We start from the raw sequence: 20,168 nt of genomic DNA, 5'->3' as shown, positions 1-20,168 counted from the left end.
GAATTGGCCAGAGGAACAGGTGGAGCTGGAAACTCTGTTTGTAGCTGCTTCAACCGATGCATGCTGTGGTAGGAGTTAAAGGAGCGGCCACGGGAAAGAGACAAACGGCAAAGTTACAATGGGTTTGGCGACACCAAACAGCAACGACAATTCAGAGCTCGGAACGGGGACGAGGATGACGAAGGCGAAGGAGAGGAAGAGGAGAAGGTGGAGGAGGAGCTCCGCCACCTTTGAATGCCAAGCAATGCACTGTATCTCTCTCACACATGCCAGCATGCCCTCTCTTCTTCTCCTCTCTCTCCCGGGACAGTCTCAACCCTAAATGGTGTCCACGCACTTGAAGCTGGTCCATCATGTTGCTCCTCTCGCTTTCCTGATTCATGGATGCCAATGCTGGTGGACTGCGTCCTCTGTTTCGTTGTGATTCCGCCATCTTCACCTTTCTGACCTATCCCGTGCTGCAATGCGTGGCTGTCGGCCTCTGTGAAGCTGCTTCTTTCCCCTCAGGCGATCAGGTGAGATGCCTGCTGTGTGAGCGAGGGGAGGGGTGTGTGTTTTCTGCGTGCGTGGTGAGTGTGGGAGGGGAGTACGAAGTAGCATTGTGGATCACGTTCGCGTCTGGGAGAAGAGGCTGCGACTTTTGCAGGGGCTGTGGTTGGAGTTCATGAGCTGAGAGTAGGTCGGATGGTAGTTTCGATAGTGAGTGAGCGATTGCACGGAGAGTTTGCGTTGCGTTGCGGTGTGGTTTGCGAAGCGCCGAGATGATCAGTGGGGTGCTTGGGGCGCATCAGGAGGCGAGAATCGGTGCGCAAACCCTAAATATGGTGTTTCAGGATTGGGGAGGTGTGGAAGAGGCCAAAATTGGCAGCGCTGTGGTAGACGATGGGCGCTGTTAGTTTGTTTTCGGCGTGTCCCGGTCGTAGGGGGGCGTTTCTAAATTTCAGGATTGGGCTGTAGGTTTTTGTTTCGTTGGTGGATTGAAGTCCTGGTAATGCGGCGGTTCCATTGTGTGCTCTTGCGATGTGGGCGATGCTTCAATGTGAGAGGCGCCCGTGGTCTTGGAAAGCGGGGATGGATCGGGTTTCGCCGCTTCCTTCATTCGCGGTTTTTGAATTTGAATCTAGGGGTGCCAGAATCTCATGCGCGCAAGCTCTTGGAGGGTCCGGGCTAATGCACGGGTTGCTTGTTTTGTGACGACAGGATTTTTTGAATAAAGCGGGGTAATTGGGGATCTGCGATGTTCGGATCCAGCAGCCGTAAGTTCTCTGAACGTGTCAATGGTAGAGTTGGTCCCGCAGTGGGGTAACAGTCGTGTAATGCAGCTGCGAGCGATGGTGAGGGTGACGGATACGGAGCCGTCGGGAGCAGTCGCGTGGCTGGAATTGAGCACTTCCTATATCGAAACGATGGCATGCAATATGGTCTTGGTAGTTGCTATTGGAGTAGCGCCGTGGGCGTCTTCTAGGGCACAGGCATCGAACGGCTGAGAAGGCCGGTGTGAATTCATAGGAGAGAGTTCTAGTGGTCGAGTGCCGTTGTCACAAGTTCGCAATTGTTACGTTTTTTGGATTTTCTGATCACCTCACGAGGTGGCTGCGAGAAATCGAGAGAGAGAGTCGTATCTTGCAGAATGTGGGCGCATGGGAGTGAGGTCGGCATTGTATGCGAGAGGGCTTAGGTGGAACGGTTCTCCGTTATAAGCATCTTGCCCTTGAGAGAGATGAGGACTGTTGCATTGTAGAGATGAGGATCCGGTGACGGAAGCCGGTTGCCCGATGTGGAGGAGAAGGCGATATCTGGTGTTTACGACGCAGTTGGTTGTCTAGTTGTTTGTGACCATGGATGTTTATTGTTGTACGAAAAGGGTGGGGTCGAATTTTCCAAAAGCAGCGTCACGTTGTAGACTTGAGCGGCGGTGTAGGCATTTTTGAAGCCTAGCCATGGTTTGCGCTTGGTGGTCGTAATTGCAGAGTGTCCGTAGTGATCGATGTGAACGTGGAGTGGTGTATGTGGAGGAGTTTCGGTTCGGTATTGAGAAAGGTTGGATCTGACAGTTGGTTTGAATCACTGGTGTGTGCTCAGCCTTCGGGGCATCAAGTCCGAGTCCTTTTGGTGCACCGGCCGCTTCCAACCCGTTCGGTGCGACTCCGAACCCATTTGGAAGCACTGCCCAAGCAAGCAATCCGTTCGGTGCCAAGCCATTCGGCAGCACGAGCCCGGGTTTCGGAGCGCAGACAGGGAGCTCTCTGTTCGGGAGCGGCACGTCGACGGGCGTTTTTGGAGCGACTGCGACACCGGCGTTTGGGGCTGCGTCAACAACTCCTGCATTCGGTGAGTAGTTGGTGGCATCGTGAGGCTGTTGTATTTGCCTTTGCGTGTTGAGGAGACGTTGGCGTGGTGGATGATATTGACGATCCTGAGTGGTGAGGGGCGTTGGGGCAGCCGTGCTGCCAGCCCTCAGGGTGGGTGTGGCACGACGAAGTTGACTTGGGCGCGTGTGAGGAGGTGGGGTGCTTTTGCGAGTATGAATGAGTTTCCAACATTTGCCTTTAGAACCCAGGACACGCACACCGACGAGGGGTTTGTGATTCAGTAGCTCGACCAGCTCACAACATCAGTTGGGGGTGGTGAGGGCCGTGATTGATCGATGGCGATGTAGACGGGCTCAGGAGCCGGAAGAGTTTTGTGTAGGGGAGTGTAATATTCTGTTCGGGTGCTTTCTACTACTGCAGTTGTTATCGGCGCGCATATTGGAATTGTGAGACGTTGGGTTTCGGATGACTGCTTGGTGTGCGTTTGAGAAGGGCGCATTTGTGATCTTGACACGAGGATTGTGGTATTCCATGGCATTAACATGGCATGAACAGGTTGACAGGGTGGTGGCTTGTATGTCATGGGCCGGGGTGCTAGGAATAGGAGTGTCGTCCTGCTGAGGCGTGAGTAACGTCTGGTTTGGGTGTGCAGGGGCGTTTGGTCAACAAAAGCCTGCCTCACCGTTTGGCGGATTCGGTTCCACTCAACCTCAGCAGAATCCGTTCGGGTCCCCGTCTTTTGGACAGTCGCAGGCAGCGTTCGGGAGCCAACCGTTTGGATCCACAGCGCCAGCTTTCGGTGCGCAGTCGGCCCCTGCGTTTGGAAGCACGACCACCCCACTGTTCGGGGCGTCGAGTCCAGCATTTGGGGCGGCGACGACAACTCCAGCTTTTGGTGCGGCATCGACTCCTGCTTTCGGAAGCAGTTCGGTGTTCGGGCAGAGTGCGCCTGCGTTTGGGGCGAGCACGACGCCTGCCTTCGGGAGCACAGCGACGGCATCACCATTCGGTGCGCAATGAAGTGGTGTTGTGGGGAATGCAGTGATGAGTGCAGTTGCAGTGGGCGTGTGTGAGTCGTTGTGAGCGGATGTGACGTGGACTGGAATAGGTTTTTTTTGAGGTAGTTGTATATGAGGGAAGGTGACGACAGTGTCTGGTTGTGGAGTTGGAGCAATAAGATGACGTTGTTTTTGGTGAAGAGCAGGGGCTTCCTCTGGGAGTGCATTTGGAAGCAGCTTCGGGGCATCGAGTTTTGGAGGTGGGCAGCAGCAGCAGCAGCAGCAGCAACAGCAGCGTGTGGGAAGCAGAGTGGCAGCGTACGCTGTGACCCCTGATGCGGACTCCGGGGTTGGGGCGAATGCCGGGAAGTTTTTGTGTATATCTGCTATGCCGGCTTACAAAGAGAAGCAGCTAGAGGAATTGAGGTGGGAGGATTATCAAGCAGGCGATAAAGGTGAGTGGTGGATCGTGTTTGAGTTTGGGCCTTGTCTTTGTTGTGGAGGCGTATTGAGAACCGTAACGAAGGTGAGGGATGTGGGTGTCTTCTGAACGCGTTTGAGGTGGGGGAGTCGGGTACGGTTGTAGGCAGACGATCTGTATGTGTACTGGTTTGTTGATTTGTTGGTTGGTGTGGCGGGGTGGCCCCGGGATTGATGGGTGGGCGTTGTTGTGTTGGTTTGATAGGCGGGCCGAACCCAGCTAGCCCCCAGCCTGCTGCTGGAGGCATCTTTGGTCAACCAGCACTGCAGACTCCAGCGGCATCTAGCCCGTTTGGGGCTGCGGCGACGCCGACGACCTTCGGGGCTGCCGCCACCCCTAATCCGTTCGCATCAACTTCCACGGCGAATCCGTTTGGCGCGAAACCGGCGTTTGGAAGTCCCAGCACCCCCACTCCTGCGTTTGGGCAAGCTTCAACGCCTGCATTTGGGCAGACTTCAGCGCCAGCATTCGGCACAAGCACGTTCGGTTCGAGCACGCCTGCTTTTGGAGCGGCGTCGACGCCAGCATTCGGGCAGGCGAGCTCGACCCCAGCATTTGGGTCGTCGCCATCTCCGTTTGGGCAGACATCGGCACCTGCGTTCGGGAGCACAACCTTCGGAGCATCATCATCATCTTCATTGTTCGGGCAGAGCAGTCCCGCATTTGGGGCATCTTCACCTGCATTTGGAGCGGCGTCCAGCCCGGCGTTCGGTGCGCAGACATCGTCCGCATTCGGAGGGGGCGGGTTGTTTGGGAGCAGTCAGCCAGCGAGCAGCGGAGGGTTGTTTGGAGCATCCACTCCTGCGGCTCAGCCGTTTGGGGCAAGTTCTGCTCCGGCGTTTGGGCAAAGTCAGGCAGCATTCGGGTCCAACTTGTTTGGCAACAACACAAGCAGCCCAGGTTCCTTGTTTGGTCAAACAAAGGCGGCGGGGTTGACACAGTCCTCGGTGTGTTTTCGTGATGCCTCGTTTGGTGAAAGTTGTGAGTTTGTTATCACGGTGGCGAGGTTTGTCATGTTACACGTTTAGGTTATGGAGGGTGGGTACGGAAGTGGGCAGTGCAGTGTTGGTGTTTGGCATGTTTGGTGGGTATGGATATTTGTGTGTGTGTGTGTGGTTTTTGGTGGTGTTGGCGTGGGAATGCGGGATGCCCTAAGCTGGTGCTGCCGTTAATTTGGTCTCGGTACCGTATTGAGCAGCAGCCGGTTGTTGGGAGTGTGTTGGGAGTTTGTGCAGAGCTTAGTGTTGTGATGGGGCACTCTTGATTGAAGCCATGAGTAGTTGATTGTGTGTTGTGAGTACGTCCTATCGTGCTAGCGGTTGCTTGGCTGTGCGAGTATGCGGTGGAGTGGTCATCGTCGTGTTTTTTCATAGCTGGAGTCACCTATGCCGTGGAGGTGTGGGCTCCATTCTATTTCGCACATGAATTTTGCAAACACAGTGATGATGGTGTCGTCTAAGGCATTTGTGGCTTGGTTGGATTGCAGTCATCGTCTTTGTTCAGTGGGTTTGGTGCAGCTTCTACCGGACAAACTCCTAGTACATTTAGCTTCCCAAGCTTGCAAACCCCGCAGCAAGGTAAGAGTCGCATAAGTTCAGGACTTGTGCATGGAGCATGTTTGGGATGCCATGAAGGTTTGCGTACAATCTTGGAGCGGTTTTTGTTCTGCAACTCCCAGGGCCACTTAATAAACTGCCAAGCAGAGTCAGCAAACTGTTGAATGTTCAGTTCTTTGCGGCGTGGTTTGGTTGAACCGTACCTTGGGACTTTGGCGCAGCGACGTCGGGCGAGCGTGCTGATGTCTACTCGTTTTGCGATGTGTTTACGTGTTTGAGTTTCGGGCAGGGGGCAGTTACTGTTGTTGTGGGCAGGGGGCACTTTTCTGCATGAGTTGGTTCAAGATGGTTCACACGATGATCTGTGGTGTGTGATGCCTGTTTGGGTGCAGGGGCGACCAACACCTTTGGCGGTACCCCGCCCGCATTTGGTCAGCAGAATACATTCGGGCAACAGCAGTACGTGATATATATGTTTGTTTGGTTGGTTTGATGCTTGGTTGAGTTGGTCGAAGGGTTCAATTGCAGCTGATGTTGTGGTCGCGATTCAAAGTGTGTGGAAGTCCTGTCTTGGTGCCTGGTTCGTGTGACGCCCGCACCCAGCTGCGGAGGTGTAGAAACGAATGTTGGATTCCGGAGCAGGCACGGGAATGGGCTTTGTTTTTTTGGTGGTTGGGAGGCTGACGTTTTTAGACGCCGTGTGTTGCAGAGCTACTCAAAACGTTATCTCGGCCACAGCTAGCCCGGTAACCAATCCCTTTGGGACACTACCTGCCATGCCCCAGATAACAATCGGCCGAAGCGCCGGTTCTGGTCCGTCTGTCCAGTATGGGATATCGAGTATGCCGGTACGTTGGGACTTTCAGATTTTGGTGCACAAGCAGTGGTTTTTGTGATTGGAAAAGAGAACGATGGGGGGAGGAAAAGAGGCTTTTGAATCATGTTTTGGGGGGAAGAATTGGAATGAGTGAGTGTGCAGTGCTGTGGTGAGTATTGCGCGGTGGGAGGTTTTGGTGAGACGGAGGGTATTGTGTGCGCGCAGGTAGCCGAGAAACCGACTCAAGTGCGTGTGAACACATTGTTGACTCCCCGGCATATCACGCAGCGGTCAAAGGTGCGCATGCACGCACGACGCTACCATCCTAAGAAGGATAGCCCAAAGGTAAGACGATGCGGAGTTGATTACCATGAACGAGGAGCTTGCGTGGGTATTGAAAGGTTTGTCATGGATGTGGGATGCAAGTGTGGAGTGATGAGGCAGAGTGCGTGAGTCGTTTTAGGTGGTATGTAGATGGGACCCTAGCAAGGTTTGGATGTAAGATGATACACGGTGTGTAGGTGATTGCGAAAGGTGACTCCCATGTGTCGACAAGTTGGTCACTTATGTGTTACGTACGACGTCGTTTGATTCTCCGTTTGCAAGTGAAATGGGAGGTTTGTTGCGTGCGAAGTCGGGTCTCTGATGTTGGGGCGAGGTGGTGGTCGTATGGCATTTGCAGGTGTCGTTCTTCAGTGATGGTGACGAAGCCCCCTCAACCCCGAAAGCAGATGTGATGTTTGTTCCTCGAGAGAATCCGCGTTCTCTGTTCATTCGACAGCCGGAATCGTCTCCTGCGATTCCATCTGCGGCGAAGGACGCAGTGGATGTTGGAGAGATAGCCACACCCGTGCAGAAGGATGGTACGGCTCTGACCATAGTGGATTCTGCAGTGAACCGCGGGGAGGCTTTGGCTGGTTGGGAACTCGACAGTGCTTCGGGTGATGTTTGGAATTTGCATAGGCACAGGCAGAGGCATAGGCATAAGCTTAGGTGTGGTAAAGGAGAGTGGAAAGTGAGTCACTTATGGAGGCCGTTTTGTTGTCGGGTTGGCAGGCTCCCAGGATGAAATGAGGAACGAAGTGGGTGGCGATCCTGTTCCGTTTTCGTTTCCTGAAAGTAAGCCGCAGTGGCGTGTTTTTGTGGGGCTTTCCTGTAGTGCAATGCCGTGTTGCGGGTCCGGTTAGAAGGGGCGAGCACGTTTTTCCCGGGTTTGTTATTTGCTGAGGTGGTAGATGCACTGTGTGGCGTACTGAATCTACCGTTTCCAGGTCCACACAATAACTGGAGAAGCCCAGACGGCGTGAATGGGAATGGATTCGTGGGAACTCCAGCAGCATCTCAGGCGAAGGCCAGTGAGAGAGGGGCCTCGAAACAGGTGTCGAAAAGCAACGGGTTGCGGGAGGAGCACAGTCACAGAGGAAATGGCTACATTTCGATCACTGGTAAGCGGATGGTGGCGTCTGGAGTTGGAATGGATTGTGAAGGTGATCGGTGTATGTTGGTGTGGATTCGTGGAGTGGGAGGAGTGGAAGTTTGGGTGATGAGTGGATGGTGATACATTGGTGCAGGTCATCGTGCCGGTGAAGCTGCAATCGCGTACGAGCACGGTGCGGACATAGAAGCTTTGATGCCGAAGTTACGGCACTCGGACTATTTCACGGATCCAAAGGTGCAGGAGCTGGCGGCGCTGGAGCGTGCGGATATTGGGTATTGTCGCAGAGTGAAGGACTTCGTTGTTGGGCGTAAGGTAAAGACAGCATGCGTTGAGTTGGTGGAGAGAGTGTGAAGTATGCGTGAGATGTTATGCCTGGGTGAAGGTGGGTGAGGGGTGCGTGTGAGGAGGCGAGTTGGTGTGGAGTGAGGGGTTGGGCTGGAGCAAGTGGAAGATGCGGTTTGACGTGATCTGGCATGCAGGGTTACGGGGAGATAAAGTTTTTGGGCGAGACGGATGTGCGACGCCTGGATCTGGAGAACATAGTGCAGTTCAACAAGTGCGAGGTGCTGGTGTACATGGACGAGACGAAGAAGCCGCCGGTAGGGCAAGGCTTGAACAAGGCAGCGGAGGTGACGTTGCTGAACGTGAAATGCATAGACAAGAAGACGGGGCAGCATTACGTCGAGGGAGTGGAGGTGGAGAAGTTTCAGAAGCGGTTGAGGAAGAAGACAGAGGAGCAGGGGGCAGAGTTCTTAGGGTACGATGGGGCGAAGGGAGAGTGGAGGTTTCGAGTGAAGCATTTCAGTCGATATGGACTGGACTTTGAGTCGGACGAGGAGGATGGGGCCGAAGGGCCAGGAGAGGGCGCCATTGTGGTTGCAGGTAGGGGCAGGGCGGCATTTTCTCTTTTCGGTTGTTTTGTGAAAGCGAGGTCTTGGCTTGGTACTCGCAGCGTGGAGCCAAGAGTCGTGGACGGGGTTGGATGCAGGGTGTTGGGATTTAGCGTGGATGCGGGAAATGGTTGGTTTGGTTGGGGTGTTGAGATACTGGTGTAGCTGACGTGTGTGAGGCATGTTGGGCGGTGGTGGGTCAGGAACGTACGACATGGAGGGTGTTGAGCAAGGTGTGATGCACGATGCGGATGATTCCATGTTTGAATCTCCTATGAAGAATTTTGATGCGATTCCGGAACCTGGAGTGGGCATGGAGGATGAGGTCGGGGACGACCTGATTGATGCGTCCTATTTCACGGCTCCACAGGCAGCACTTCCGCACTCCCTGCCCGCACACCTTCACCTTGATCCCGTGAAAATGCAACAAATGCGAGCCCTTTTCTTTGCCGAAGGTGGTTTCCAGTTTATGGATTGGAGATTTGTGTAGAAGTTTCAGGGATGGCGCTGTGTTTTGTTGTTCGGTTTGTGATGGTGACATGTTGAGTTGGGTTCTCTGTCAGGCTTGTGTGTGCGTGGGGTGTAATGCCTGGAGGTTTTATTTATTTATTTGTTTGTTTATGTTATGTTTCGCTAGCGGTTGCGGGTCTGAGCCCTTTGAACGAGTTTGCTGGGGAGTTGTGGCGGGGGTGAATGGTTTTGGTTGTCCGCTTTGGTAGTGAAGTGTATAGTTTTTGGAATGTCAGGTGAGGAGGCGGAAGATATCGCACCACCCGGGGCTTACGGGCGCTGGCAGTCACGTCCTCCAGCGCCATCTCCCGCCGGTATGAGCTCGGGCGTGCATGGTAGTCAGTCGTTCAAAACACCTCAGAAAGTTGGCGTTGGTGAAGATGTGGACGGGCGTCCAGCTTGGCCGCAACGGTCATCTCCTTGGAAGGGAACCCCTGCGAAGCAGATGCGAGTTTCTCCTCTTACGTCTTGGAAACGATCACCTGCTTATTCTGCTCTGGAGGAGGGGATGTCGGGCCGTCAGACGGCGATCATGGATGAATCTCCTTCCAGGTTAGCATTTCTGACGTGTTTGGGGTTAGTGTAGGCGGGTCGACGGCAGGGGGGTTGATATGCTGGCCTTTTGAGCACAGCGGCTTGGGGATAGGAGTAGGGAGGGAAGTAGGGGGCTGGTTGCATTCGTTAGTCAGTTGGGTTTGTCGACTAGTTCGGATCCGTTGTTGAGTATTGAAGTGCGTCACTGCGTGGGGGGCAATCACTGCATCAGCGGTTGATTACAGTGAGGTGAAAGGGTGTTGTGGACCATGTGCCTGTATGGCGAGGAAGTGCTGTAGTCGTCGGCCTGACTGTTGACGTCCTTACTGGCACAGGTCCCCACTGTTGGCGTTGACAATGAGTGGAGAACGCGAGCGGTCAGGCATGAAAAGATCACGTGGCAGCGGCTTTTTGCTGGATCCGACGGAGAAGTCCGGTGCAATGGCTTTCGGGAGGTCGGACCACATTGCAGACGCTGCGCTGTTCTTGGGTTGCTCGTTCCGTGTAGGATGGGGTCCGAATGGAGTGTTCTATCACAGTTCGACGCCGGTTGGGCCAGGGGGAACGAAGAATGGGTTGTCTTCATGCATTCAGGTGGAAAGAGTGGCGCTGGATCGGACAGTGCGGGATGACGGAGGAGTTGTGAAAGACGAGCTGGTGGAAATGCAGTTCGTGTCACCGTTGTCGCTTCACATGTCCATGAGCCGGGTAATGTTGTGCATCGTGTGTATCCAAATTGGTCGGAGGGTCGCACGAAGGCAGGGTCTGGAAATGTTGCGTTGGTGTCGGGCACAATGTGATATATCCTGAAACGGTGTTATTTGTGTGTACGCATCGGACGCCCAGCTTTTAGATCCAGGGTTCATCGTCCTAAGGAATGGGCATTGTGGGGTTTTTGCTGTGTGCCGTCGGGTGACGGGAGTTGTGAACTGTGTGGGTTCAGGTGGTGGACAATGCCTCAGATTCCGCCGCGAGGTGTCTCCGGCTGCGAACCTTAGTGTGCAGCAGGACTGATTTGCCCGGTGTATGCGGTGAGTACGAAGACCTGGTGCAGAAACAGCACGAGGTGGTGGGAGTTGGAGAGGCAGACCTGGTTGTTCTGAGACATCAGCGGATGGTGTGGCAGTTGATCAACGTTCTTTTCTCGGAGACGGCAAGTCCGGCGGAAGCAGAGGATGTGGACGAGAATGGGGAGGATGCAGATGTTGAAAAGAGTTCAATGCAGGCGGCAGATGTGTCTGCTGAAGTGCTAATGCGCCGGGCTGGGTTCAGCTGCTGGCTGCAGGAGAGCGTAGGTCACCTGGTGCAACGAGACTTGGAGCATCTGGAAGGAAATAAGTATTTGAAGGAGATATTCATCCTCCTGACAGGGCGACAATTGGAGGATGCTGTTGAGAGGGCTCTAGAACATGGTGACGTTCGGCTGTCCACGCTGCTATGCCAGGCTGGTGGTCCAGTTGGGATGCGAGGTGATGTTGCAGCGCAACTGGAGGTTTGGGGTGCAGAGGGTCTGGACGAGTCGCTCATCGAGACGGATCGAATGTCGATCTTTCAACTCCTTGCAGGTGAGTTGTACGTGATGGATGAAAGCGGGTCCCATGGTAGCGAGACGGCGTCGGGGATGGGTTTGCCGCGAAATCGCGTGCGAAGCTGAGGTTTTCAGAATTGAGGACGCGTACGCCTTCGTGCATTGAGTTACGTAGCAGTATGGATGTTGGAAGACTCTGACGCTGTTGTGTGGTTTGCAGGTGACTTGAAGGGGGCTCTTGGCGGGGCCAACGTGGATTGGAAGCGGTTTATGGGTCTCGTGATGTGGTATCAATTGAGCCCCGACACAGATCTGCCGTGCGTGATTGAGACGTTCGAGGAACTGCTGGAGAAGCATCACGCCCCAAACCCAGAGCCAAAGTACGTGGAGGAAAGAGTGTCGGTGTACGACACCCAACTGGAGGCCCGTGGTTACGACACGGCGTACTATTTGATGCTTTTGCATGCAAAGAAGGCGAAAGGAGAGGTCGGTATGAGGAAAATGTTGTCTGCGTCTGCATCGACCTTTGACAGACTGGACCATAGGCTGGCATGGCATCAACAAGGGATTCTTCATGCCATCCGCATGTTGGAAGGCGAGCAGCTACACGACGTGCACATGAACTTCGCGAGTCAGCTGCTGTCGGTGGGTCTGTGCCACTGGGCTGTGTACGTCGTTCTTCATATGCCGAAATCTGAACAACACCCAGGATTGCACGAGAAGGTACGGCACGGAATGGGGTGGGCGAGGTCTAGTAGTGTTTTGAACGTTTAGGCGTGCTGGAGGTTTAATGGAGCAAGAGCGACAACAGATTTGATGCTGGCAAAGGGAATGCAGGTTTGCGTGTACAGGGGATGGTGAATGTTGACGTAGGTGGCTGACGGACCTTTTTATGGGTGGCACTGAGAGGAATGCAATCGGTGTGTGTGTGTGAAGGTTGTGAAAGAGATTTTGAATCAGTACTGTGAAACGTGGAGCTCTTCAGAGACACAACAGCAGTTTCTGGAAGAGGACCTGGGGGTTCCTACGGAGTGGCTACATGAGGCCTTGGTAGGTTTGCTGACCTGGTGATGGTGATGCATCTGATGAGGGCATCTCGCAGTGTACGGGCGTGTGCATCCCCTGGTGGTTTTATGTTTTTGTTTGTGCCGATTATCTCAAGAACTGTTGTTCGGTTTGAGGGGCATTCGAGGGTAGCGTAGGCAACCACAGGCTCACTTGTCATGCGACACACAGGTTGAGGATGAAGTTGGATGGTCGTTGTGGTGTTTGGTGTGATGGTAGTCGTACGGTGCGTGGTTCAGTGGGGCTTGGGAAGCGATTGACGGTGTCACGGTTGCACCGCGTTTTGGCAGGCATTGTACTGGCGTTATTGTCGCAACGACAGGAAGGAACTGGAGCATCTGATCAAGAGCTGCCAGTGGCGGAACGCGCACTCGCTATTCGTGGCAACCGTCGCGGCGTCGCTACTTCTGAATTGTATGTAGTCGTGCCAAAGCTTGACCGTGATTGGATCTTTTTATCCTGTGTGCGGAGTTATTTTTGCAGGAGGGCACGGATTGTGAGTGATGTTACATCAATGCGGAATAAGGAGAGGAACCTGCCGTGTGTCAGGGTGCTGTGCGAGTCCTGGTCAGTGATTTGCGACTTGTGGTGGGAACGTGTTTGAGGTTGAATGTAATCTGACAAGAGCGTGGGTTGATGGATGTCGCAGCGGAGTATGCTGAGATATGGCAGTTTGCGAGCCAGTTGGAAGGGCATCTGACGGAGGTGGAGGACTGGGATCTAGGAGCAGGCATATACATCGAGTTCTTGACGCTGAAATCCAGCTTCAAAGACACGTCGAATGTAGTGGAGGGGCTGGTATGTGATGTCGGTCAAGTCGCGCGAAGGGAGTTGATTTTGCCGTTCGAGTGCAGAGTGGAACACGCGGGGGTTGCCTAACCGGGGCGTTCGGGTGGGGTGTAATGCAGGAGAGTTTGGAAGAGAGGAGCTCAGCTTGTGGGGCGTTCTTCGAGCGGCTGAAGGAGTCGCAAGCAATGTGGAAGTCGAAGAGTTCGATCGAGGCCAGGTAAGAGCTGCACTGCATACGACTGTAGTGGCGACATGGGTGGCGCTTCATTTGCGAGTCGTGGGTGGTTTGATACGACATGTTGTAGTGCGTTAGGTTGTGTGGATACCGCAGAACTGGGAGGCGTGTAGAGAGGGGGCGGGATGTGGATTGTGGGGTAGGGGGTGTGGTAACAAGAGTGAGGGTGTTTGAACGCAGGGCGGCTTATTCAAAGATGGCGGACGAGATTTCGTTGTTGTTGTTGGAGGAAACAAAAGCACAGGCGTTGGACGTGAGCGCGGAGATGAAGATGTTTGACATTGTTCTGGATGCTCCCATGCCCGAGGACGTGCGCATGTGTCGTCTGCAAGGAGCTGTGGCAGCGTTCGCGAAATTGGTTTCCGAGGAAATTCTGGTGTGAGGCCCCACGATGTGGATGAGTGCGTGTCGCTGTTCGGGTAGGGGAGTTGTGAGGGCCCTGTGCAACGAGGGCATCGCATCTCGGCACGGTGTACATCAATTAGTTGAGTTACCCTTGAGTGCGTGGCGCGGTAGGAGATGCAAGGAGTGCGCATCGGTGAATCGTGCATGGTATGGAGGATTTTTGAGTACCAGCACGGTGAGCTGAGAGGTTAGCTGGAGGGAAATGTGAGAATGTAGTTGTAGGAATATTGTAGCAGGAAGGTTTGCAGGTAGCGGTGATGTAGTAGAAAGTTTTCGAGAGCTTTCACAGCGAGTATGTTGGGTGAGGCAGGTGTCCTCTAATATGGAGTTATGGAGAGAGGGGAACAGAAGGGGAGGTGTTGAATGGAGTGTTTTTTAGTTGGTTTGAGAGGTGCGTGGGGGAACCACCGGCTCTGTGGAGGTAGATTAATTCCAAAAGCCTACTCAGAGGGCAGCCTTGAAACCACTGGTGATGTCTCCTGGCGCCTGTCGATGATATTGTGCACAGCTTGCGTTTTGTCTATACGTGCATGAGTTCCAGTCCCCTGGGTGTGCGCAACCGGGTATATATGGTGTGGTGTAATGTGTGGGTACGTGCTGCTGCATAGTATGCGTGATGTTTTGAAATCCCAAGCTTGTTTCGGAAGTGGTGGGCAAGTGGGCATCAATGGGAGGTGCGAGGATTACGTAATGTGGAGTTGTCAGATTGGACTCACCAAGATTGACTGTGGAGCAGGGCACATGATGTGGGAGGTGCATGGAATCGGTAGATGTGCACGCAGCACCGGTACAGTGCTCTCTGTGAAACGGAAGTCGGTCACGGCGTCGAGCGTTGAGGGGAGCAGTCGGTTTTTGTGTTGCACGGAGATGTCGGACCCCCCGCACCGTCGGCAGACGATGCGTTGTGTCTGGCAGGTGCGCTTGCGAACCAGCGAACGTGCGGACATTTGTGAGATTTGGTTGTTGAGAAATCACCTGATTACAGCAAGGCAAGTATCAGTAGCGGGTGGTCAGCGGTTGAAGTGAGCGGTGCCGTCGTCGACCCCTGGGCGGTTGGATTTCGTCGGTGAAGACTCGGTAGGAAGGGGAAGAAGGAGCTGGTTGGAGCAAATGGATCCGCTCCAGCCGTTGTGCTGCATGGAAACGACCGGCACTTGCAGCGACTCCCGAAGAGCTCTAGATGATGCAGGCTCTAGAAGTTAGTGTCGCAGATCCAGTTTTTCGTGCTGTTGCATCCGCCACGTTCGTTGTCGTAGTAGCCTTCGTCAACCGCCGTCTTTGTGCTTGCGTTTGTCATCACAATGCAGAATATTGCCCTGGATGCTATGCTCTCACATCATAGTGGGTCTCTCACTCGTCTGAGTGTAATTGTTCTACCATTGCCAGCTACGGTCTACATGAGTAGATACCCTTTTTAAGAACATAGTTATTCTAGAAGAAAATTTGATGATAAGAACAATAATAATAACATTGAACGTAATAATTTGGTTGAAGCACTTAATTGTGAATGGATGAAGGTGATTTGGTGCTGGAAGCGACATGGTTGAAGGAGAGTGTGTAGTGTGGATGGTAAGTGTGTGTAATGGATGTTGATGGAGTGAGTTTATTTTATTATTTTATTTTGTTTTTGTTTTTATAAATTTATTATGTTAAAAAACATTAATTTTGTTGATATATGTGGAAGTTTGATTTTCATATTTAAATATGCTACTATTACAAAAAGAAACTTATTGTTAAAGACATGGATCATAAAAAAATTCTATGAAAACAATGTATTTTTGTAACACTCAAAGAAAGGGAAGAGAAAGGGGAGAGGGAAATGAAAGATAGATGTAAGATAGAAACTAGAATGATTATTGCCAAATACAAAGAGACTAGAGATTCTTGAACTAAGACAAGAATACAAGAAAGGCATTGATAAGAGTGAAGAAGGCCTCATTTTTACTTTTATATATATTATTTGACTAATGAGTTATGTGGTAGCATTCTATAAGTCATCCAATACATGTCCATCTTGTGGAACATGCATCTAACTTGCAAGGCAAGTTTCCAACATGTGCACTATATGGTTAACTTGAACCACAAGTGGTCAACATGTGTGTCATATGGCCAACTTATTGACCTAGTTTTTAACTGATCAATCACTTATAAACACTTGAAAAGTCAAATTTGTGTTTATAAAGCTTTCTAAAAGGTGCTTTATAAGATATTATCAAATTTGTTTACTTCTAATTATTTTTAGCCTATTCATCTCATATTCAGTAGTATTGATATATTTGTGATATTATCTCTTTTCTTTTCCTCCCTCCTATTCTAAGGACGAGTTTTTTTAAAGAACAATGATCACATGTTTAGGAAGTCTAAGATGTGGCAAATTGTTGATGCCTTCATGATATTATTCAAAGCAACATTTGAAACTTTATTAAGAGTGATTTTTACCTCCAATGGCATCACTAAAAATTGAGAGTATTTTGCAAGGTAGTAATACAAAACCTGTATCTTGCCATCTATTCAAGAAAAAACATGTGATTCTTAAGTGTTTTCATCTATGCTATGTTGTCATAAAGGATGTGACAATCTTAATGGCTTGTCAAATAATTCAAGAAATAATAGTTTTTTAGTTGAATCTATTGGTTGTTGTTTCTTTATGTACTTAATCCTACAAATACAAAGAAACTAGAAAGAAGTATAGAAGATAGAATGCAACTTTTATTGAACTTGCTTTGTTTTATAAAAAAGAAGTTTTTGTCTCTTAATTTTAATTTTGATGGATATCATCAATGTTAAGCATCATCATTTTTTGTTGCATTTATAAGATTGTAGATGGCTTGCATGTGTATTCATTAATATCATATCAAAGCCAATGTATAAGATGTTCCAACCTATTTCAACATTGCCTTAAGTTCAAGAGCTATTCTATTTGTTCATCTTCATTTATTTCTTCTCTTTTCCTTCCCTCTTTAATATGGGTGGAGTAATAATGTGCCAATGGATTGATTTAAGTCTAATCTAGAGCTAATTAAGCAAGGATTCTAGGATTAGTAGTATAATATTTTAAGATTTTATTTAGATCTAACTTAGACATCACTATGCCGTAAAACGTATGTATTTTCTAGTAAAATTAAGTTCTTATGTGTATTTTAAAATCAACTTAGTTTTAATTTTGAGATGAACTACTTATATTGTATATTTGTTCTAATGATTGTATGTATTCTTTATATGTAAATTTCTAATCTATTCCAATTCTATATATTCAAACCATGGAAAATAACTAGTCAATGTATGAATAATCTAAATAACTTGTTATGTGATTTGATCATTTTTTGTCTAAATATTTGTAGTCATCATTGCATTTTATATCATTTTATATATCTTAAAGGTACTTAATATTTTAGTAATTTTTGGTATGTAATTAAAAATAATAGATTTTATTGAAGATTACAAATATCTATTATTAATTTTTTTATAAGTTTTTAAATAGTATTTTAGACCAATTTATATTTTTGAATAAACTAAAGAAATAAAAACTAACTATTATTGAATTATAGTTGATTGTGGCAAGTATATTTTTACACTTATTATAAAATTAGAACATATCTAGTAGGATTTGTATAGATATAAGGCATCAATACAAAATATGGTTATTTTTTACAAATATAGTAATAATCACATTCTTGTCTATTAAAAAAATGGATTTTATGATGGTCTTATTTTATATAACATATATTTTATTGCTAAAGAAATGAAGAGTTTAAATAGCTAATAATAGATAGTTGATATGGTAGATTACATTTACATTAAGGTACCTTGGAATTTTATTTAAAATAATAAATATTTTTGTTATATATATATATATATATATATAATATTATAAATAAATTGAGTACATATAATTATATAGAAGAAATGATATATATGTATTTAGGATTTATACCTTAATGCACAATATTTGGATGTTTATGAATACTAAATTGTAAAAAATCTTTGTGTGTGGCTTTGAAAAAAAAAAAAAAAAAATTTAGATAGTACTATTTAGTTAATTTTTTATTTACTTTTTTTTGGTTTCTTTCATCTAAATATAGAAACCAGAAACTTTAAGCAATTTTTATCTACTCTTAGTATAGTTATGTTAAGCTTCTCTACTAAGCACTTATATTATTCAATGTAGAAACTGTAAAATATAATAAGGTTACTATTATGTACTTTCACAAATTATTCATTTTTTTGTATATTAAAACTTATAATTGACCAGAATATATATATATATATATATATATATATATATATATGTTTATAATGAGCATACTGAATTAATTAATGTATCTAAATATCATTATAGTTTATTTGCATTTTGTGTTTGATGCAAATATCTTTGGGTGTTGATTCTACAAACTTGATTTGTTTTTGTTTAGTTTTTTTTATTTTTATTTTAATTTTAATTTTTATTTATAAGTCCTTTATATTATTTTATATAGATAGTATCACTATCATGATTCTTGTGCATGTTTATATTCAACCCTCCAAATTAAGGTTTGAAATAATATGTATGTCAAATTTCTTCAACTTTGATGTCCTACTTTTTCTTTTTATGAAAACATCTTATTAATGTATTTTAGGTTTCACTAAAATTTTGCATAATGAAAAGTATTTTGAATTTATAAATATTAATACATAGGTATTTTTTTAAACAATGAATTTTTATATTTTAATTTTAAATATTAGGCAATTTTAATAAATTTTTTGCACTTATACTCATACATATTTATTATTTCAAAGGTTTTTTATAACCATTATAGTCCAATAAGTCTTAAATGTATATAAGCAAGTATAGTTCTCCAATTTATAAATGTGCACCTATATAGAATACTTGTATTAAGAATTCAATTGAATTATTATATGTTAATTAAGACAAATTCATTAGTTGATGACATTTTAATATATCTTAAGTGTTTATTTTTAAAAAAGTTCAAGTGATAAAAAAAATTAAATAAAAAGAAACTATTTTTGATCAAAGACATATGTTTAACTTATTAATAGTATGTTTTAATTCATAATTGTTATAGAATTGTATATAAATTTATGTAAAAAAATGTAAATGATCATTTTAATGTTAAAGTTCATTAAGTACAAATAACCAAACATAGTGTTTAATAGGTTAAGTTGTAATATATCTTGAGTCTTGAAGAAAAATCTTCTTTAAAATTTTTATAGTTTGTTGTTAGGATTTTGTAGTTGACATTGATAAAATTAATGAATGTACATGTATGCGAGCTATTTTTATCTCTCAAAGGATTTATTATTATTTACAAATGCCCTACTTCTCAATTCTACATACACATGCACCATGGATCTTTTGGCAAGTGCCACATGGAATATGTTATTTGAATCACTACTAAATTTTTTCTTAGATTCTTGAGTTTGAAAGGGAACTAATGTTAGATTTTCCTTAGGCACACTTAAATAGATTGTATAAGAGTGTTAACATATGGTGACCGAAATCCAATTTTAAAATAAATTATGGAATGAAGTTGTTAGATGTTAGGAGCAAACACAAAATTAAAAGTAGAAGCACTTAGACATTGTGGTAGCTATTATCACTTAGCCAAATACTAACTATTAGGTGTGTATGTGAGTGTCTATTAAATATTCAAAAATAAAAAATCATGATTGGCTTGTCAAATATGGTATCATAGATTCTATCCAATTTTTTTTATCAAAGAAGTGACAAATTTGTTATAGTATATAGTGATAACAACTTGGTCTTTTTAAAGAGTACATGTGACCCTATGGAATACTTGTACATTATTCTATACTTTTTCTCTACTAAATACTTGCATTATTCAATATAAAAACAACAAATTGCAATGAGATTACTTTTATGCACTCTTACAAATAATTGATTTTTTTTACATACCTAGAATTATTCTTAACCAAAATAAAAATGTTTTTTGATAAGCATACTTTTTTGGTTTATGTACCAACCAATCATTATAATGTATGTCCATTTTCTATGTAATGCACGTTTCTGTGGCCTTGAATTTTACTAGTCTCTTTCTACTCTTTTTTTTTTTTTTTTTTTTTTTTGTTTTTAATCAATTCCATTGTATAATGTTGTGCAGTAAATATCATGAAGATTGTTCTTTTATAAATTGGGGTTCAACTCTCTAAAGTTATTTTTTTTGAATAACCAGCATGTTGGACTTATTTAAGTTTGATGCTCCAATTTTCTTAAAATTTCTAAATAACGTCTTTAGTTCCCACTTTGATATTTTATGTGGCACAATATAATGAAAAAGAAACTACTAATGTTGCATAAAAACGTTATTATAATACATACATATTTTAAATTTTCTGTAAAAGAATATTTTGATCATATCAATCAATCTTGAATCTGAAAACTCCTTCCAGTGAGCCAAGTGAATCCATAATATCGGTGCTTTTGATCATCAATTAACTTTCTTTGTTAAAATTGAAACTTGCGAAATAGCTAGTCAGGAACATGTACAACATCGTGAAGTCTTATTGATAATCTCTTATAAACTTGAAGCCAGAGAAGCACAGTCAATCCCCACATTCCTCTCATGCTACAGCTTGTCGAAGACGAAATACA

At 46.5% G+C, this 20,168-nt stretch overlaps 2 protein-coding genes across 3 annotated transcripts; both read left to right on the top strand.

Annotated features, from left to right (window-relative positions):
* Positions 1-376: 376 nt before the first annotated feature.
* On the top strand, positions 377-14,024 carry LOC112277903 (nuclear pore complex protein NUP96). 2 transcript variants are annotated; one of them, XM_090248104.1, is made up of 25 exons: positions 377-515; positions 1,201-1,256; positions 2,083-2,331; positions 2,965-3,321; positions 3,517-3,765; positions 3,996-4,738; positions 5,278-5,368; positions 5,740-5,806; positions 6,057-6,195; positions 6,390-6,509; positions 6,847-7,027; positions 7,221-7,283; positions 7,436-7,609; positions 7,736-7,914; positions 8,082-8,484; positions 8,696-8,947; positions 9,239-9,554; positions 9,872-10,244; positions 10,480-11,101; positions 11,285-11,787; positions 12,001-12,114; positions 12,420-12,543; positions 12,779-12,927; positions 13,038-13,135; positions 13,334-14,024. In XM_090248104.1, the coding sequence occupies exons 2-25, from the start codon at positions 1,238-1,240 to the stop codon at positions 13,533-13,535; spliced, it is 5,787 nt and encodes a 1,928-aa protein (XP_090104230.1). In that variant the 5' UTR covers positions 377-515; positions 1,201-1,237; the 3' UTR covers positions 13,536-14,024. The 2 variants fall into 2 exon arrangements, with proteins under 2 accessions (XP_090104230.1, XP_090104231.1); XM_090248105.1 differs by lacking the exon at positions 377-515 and adding an exon at positions 691-804.
* Positions 13,887-15,054, top strand: LOC141044973 (uncharacterized). The gene is made up of 2 exons (XM_073531542.2): positions 13,887-14,027; positions 14,295-15,054. The coding sequence occupies exons 1-2, from the start codon at positions 13,922-13,924 to the stop codon at positions 14,582-14,584; spliced, it is 396 nt and encodes a 131-aa protein (XP_073387643.1). The 5' UTR covers positions 13,887-13,921; the 3' UTR covers positions 14,585-15,054.
* Positions 15,055-20,168: the final 5,114 nt, after the last annotated feature.

The sequence above is a fragment of the Physcomitrium patens genome, chromosome 26 (assembly GCF_059467195.1).
Source record: "Physcomitrium patens ecotype Gransden chromosome 26, ASM5946719v1, whole genome shotgun sequence".
In the NCBI taxonomy this organism is placed as follows: Eukaryota; Viridiplantae; Streptophyta; class Bryopsida; order Funariales; family Funariaceae; genus Physcomitrium; species Physcomitrium patens.
This window is presented reverse-complemented; position numbering and strand designations above follow the sequence as displayed.

What these genes read in the sequence shown, in the direction of transcription:
- LOC112277903 (XM_090248104.1), top strand. An exon ending in CGGGGTTGACACAGTCCTCG is followed by an intron (nt 4,739 to 5,277) that starts GTGTGTTTTCGT and finishes GTTGGATTGCAG; the next exon opens with TCATCGTCTTTGTTCAGTGG. An exon ending in CTAAGAAGGATAGCCCAAAG is followed by an intron (nt 6,510 to 6,846) that starts GTAAGACGATGC and finishes TGGCATTTGCAG; the next exon opens with GTGTCGTTCTTCAGTGATGG.
- LOC141044973 (XM_073531542.2), top strand. Translation starts at nt 13,922, where the DNA reads ATGGAGTGTTTTTTAGTTGGTTTGAGAGGTGCGTGGGGGAACCACCGG. An exon ending in GGGCAGCCTTGAAACCACTG is followed by an intron (nt 14,028 to 14,294) that starts GTGATGTCTCCT and finishes ACTGTGGAGCAG; the next exon opens with GGCACATGATGTGGGAGGTG.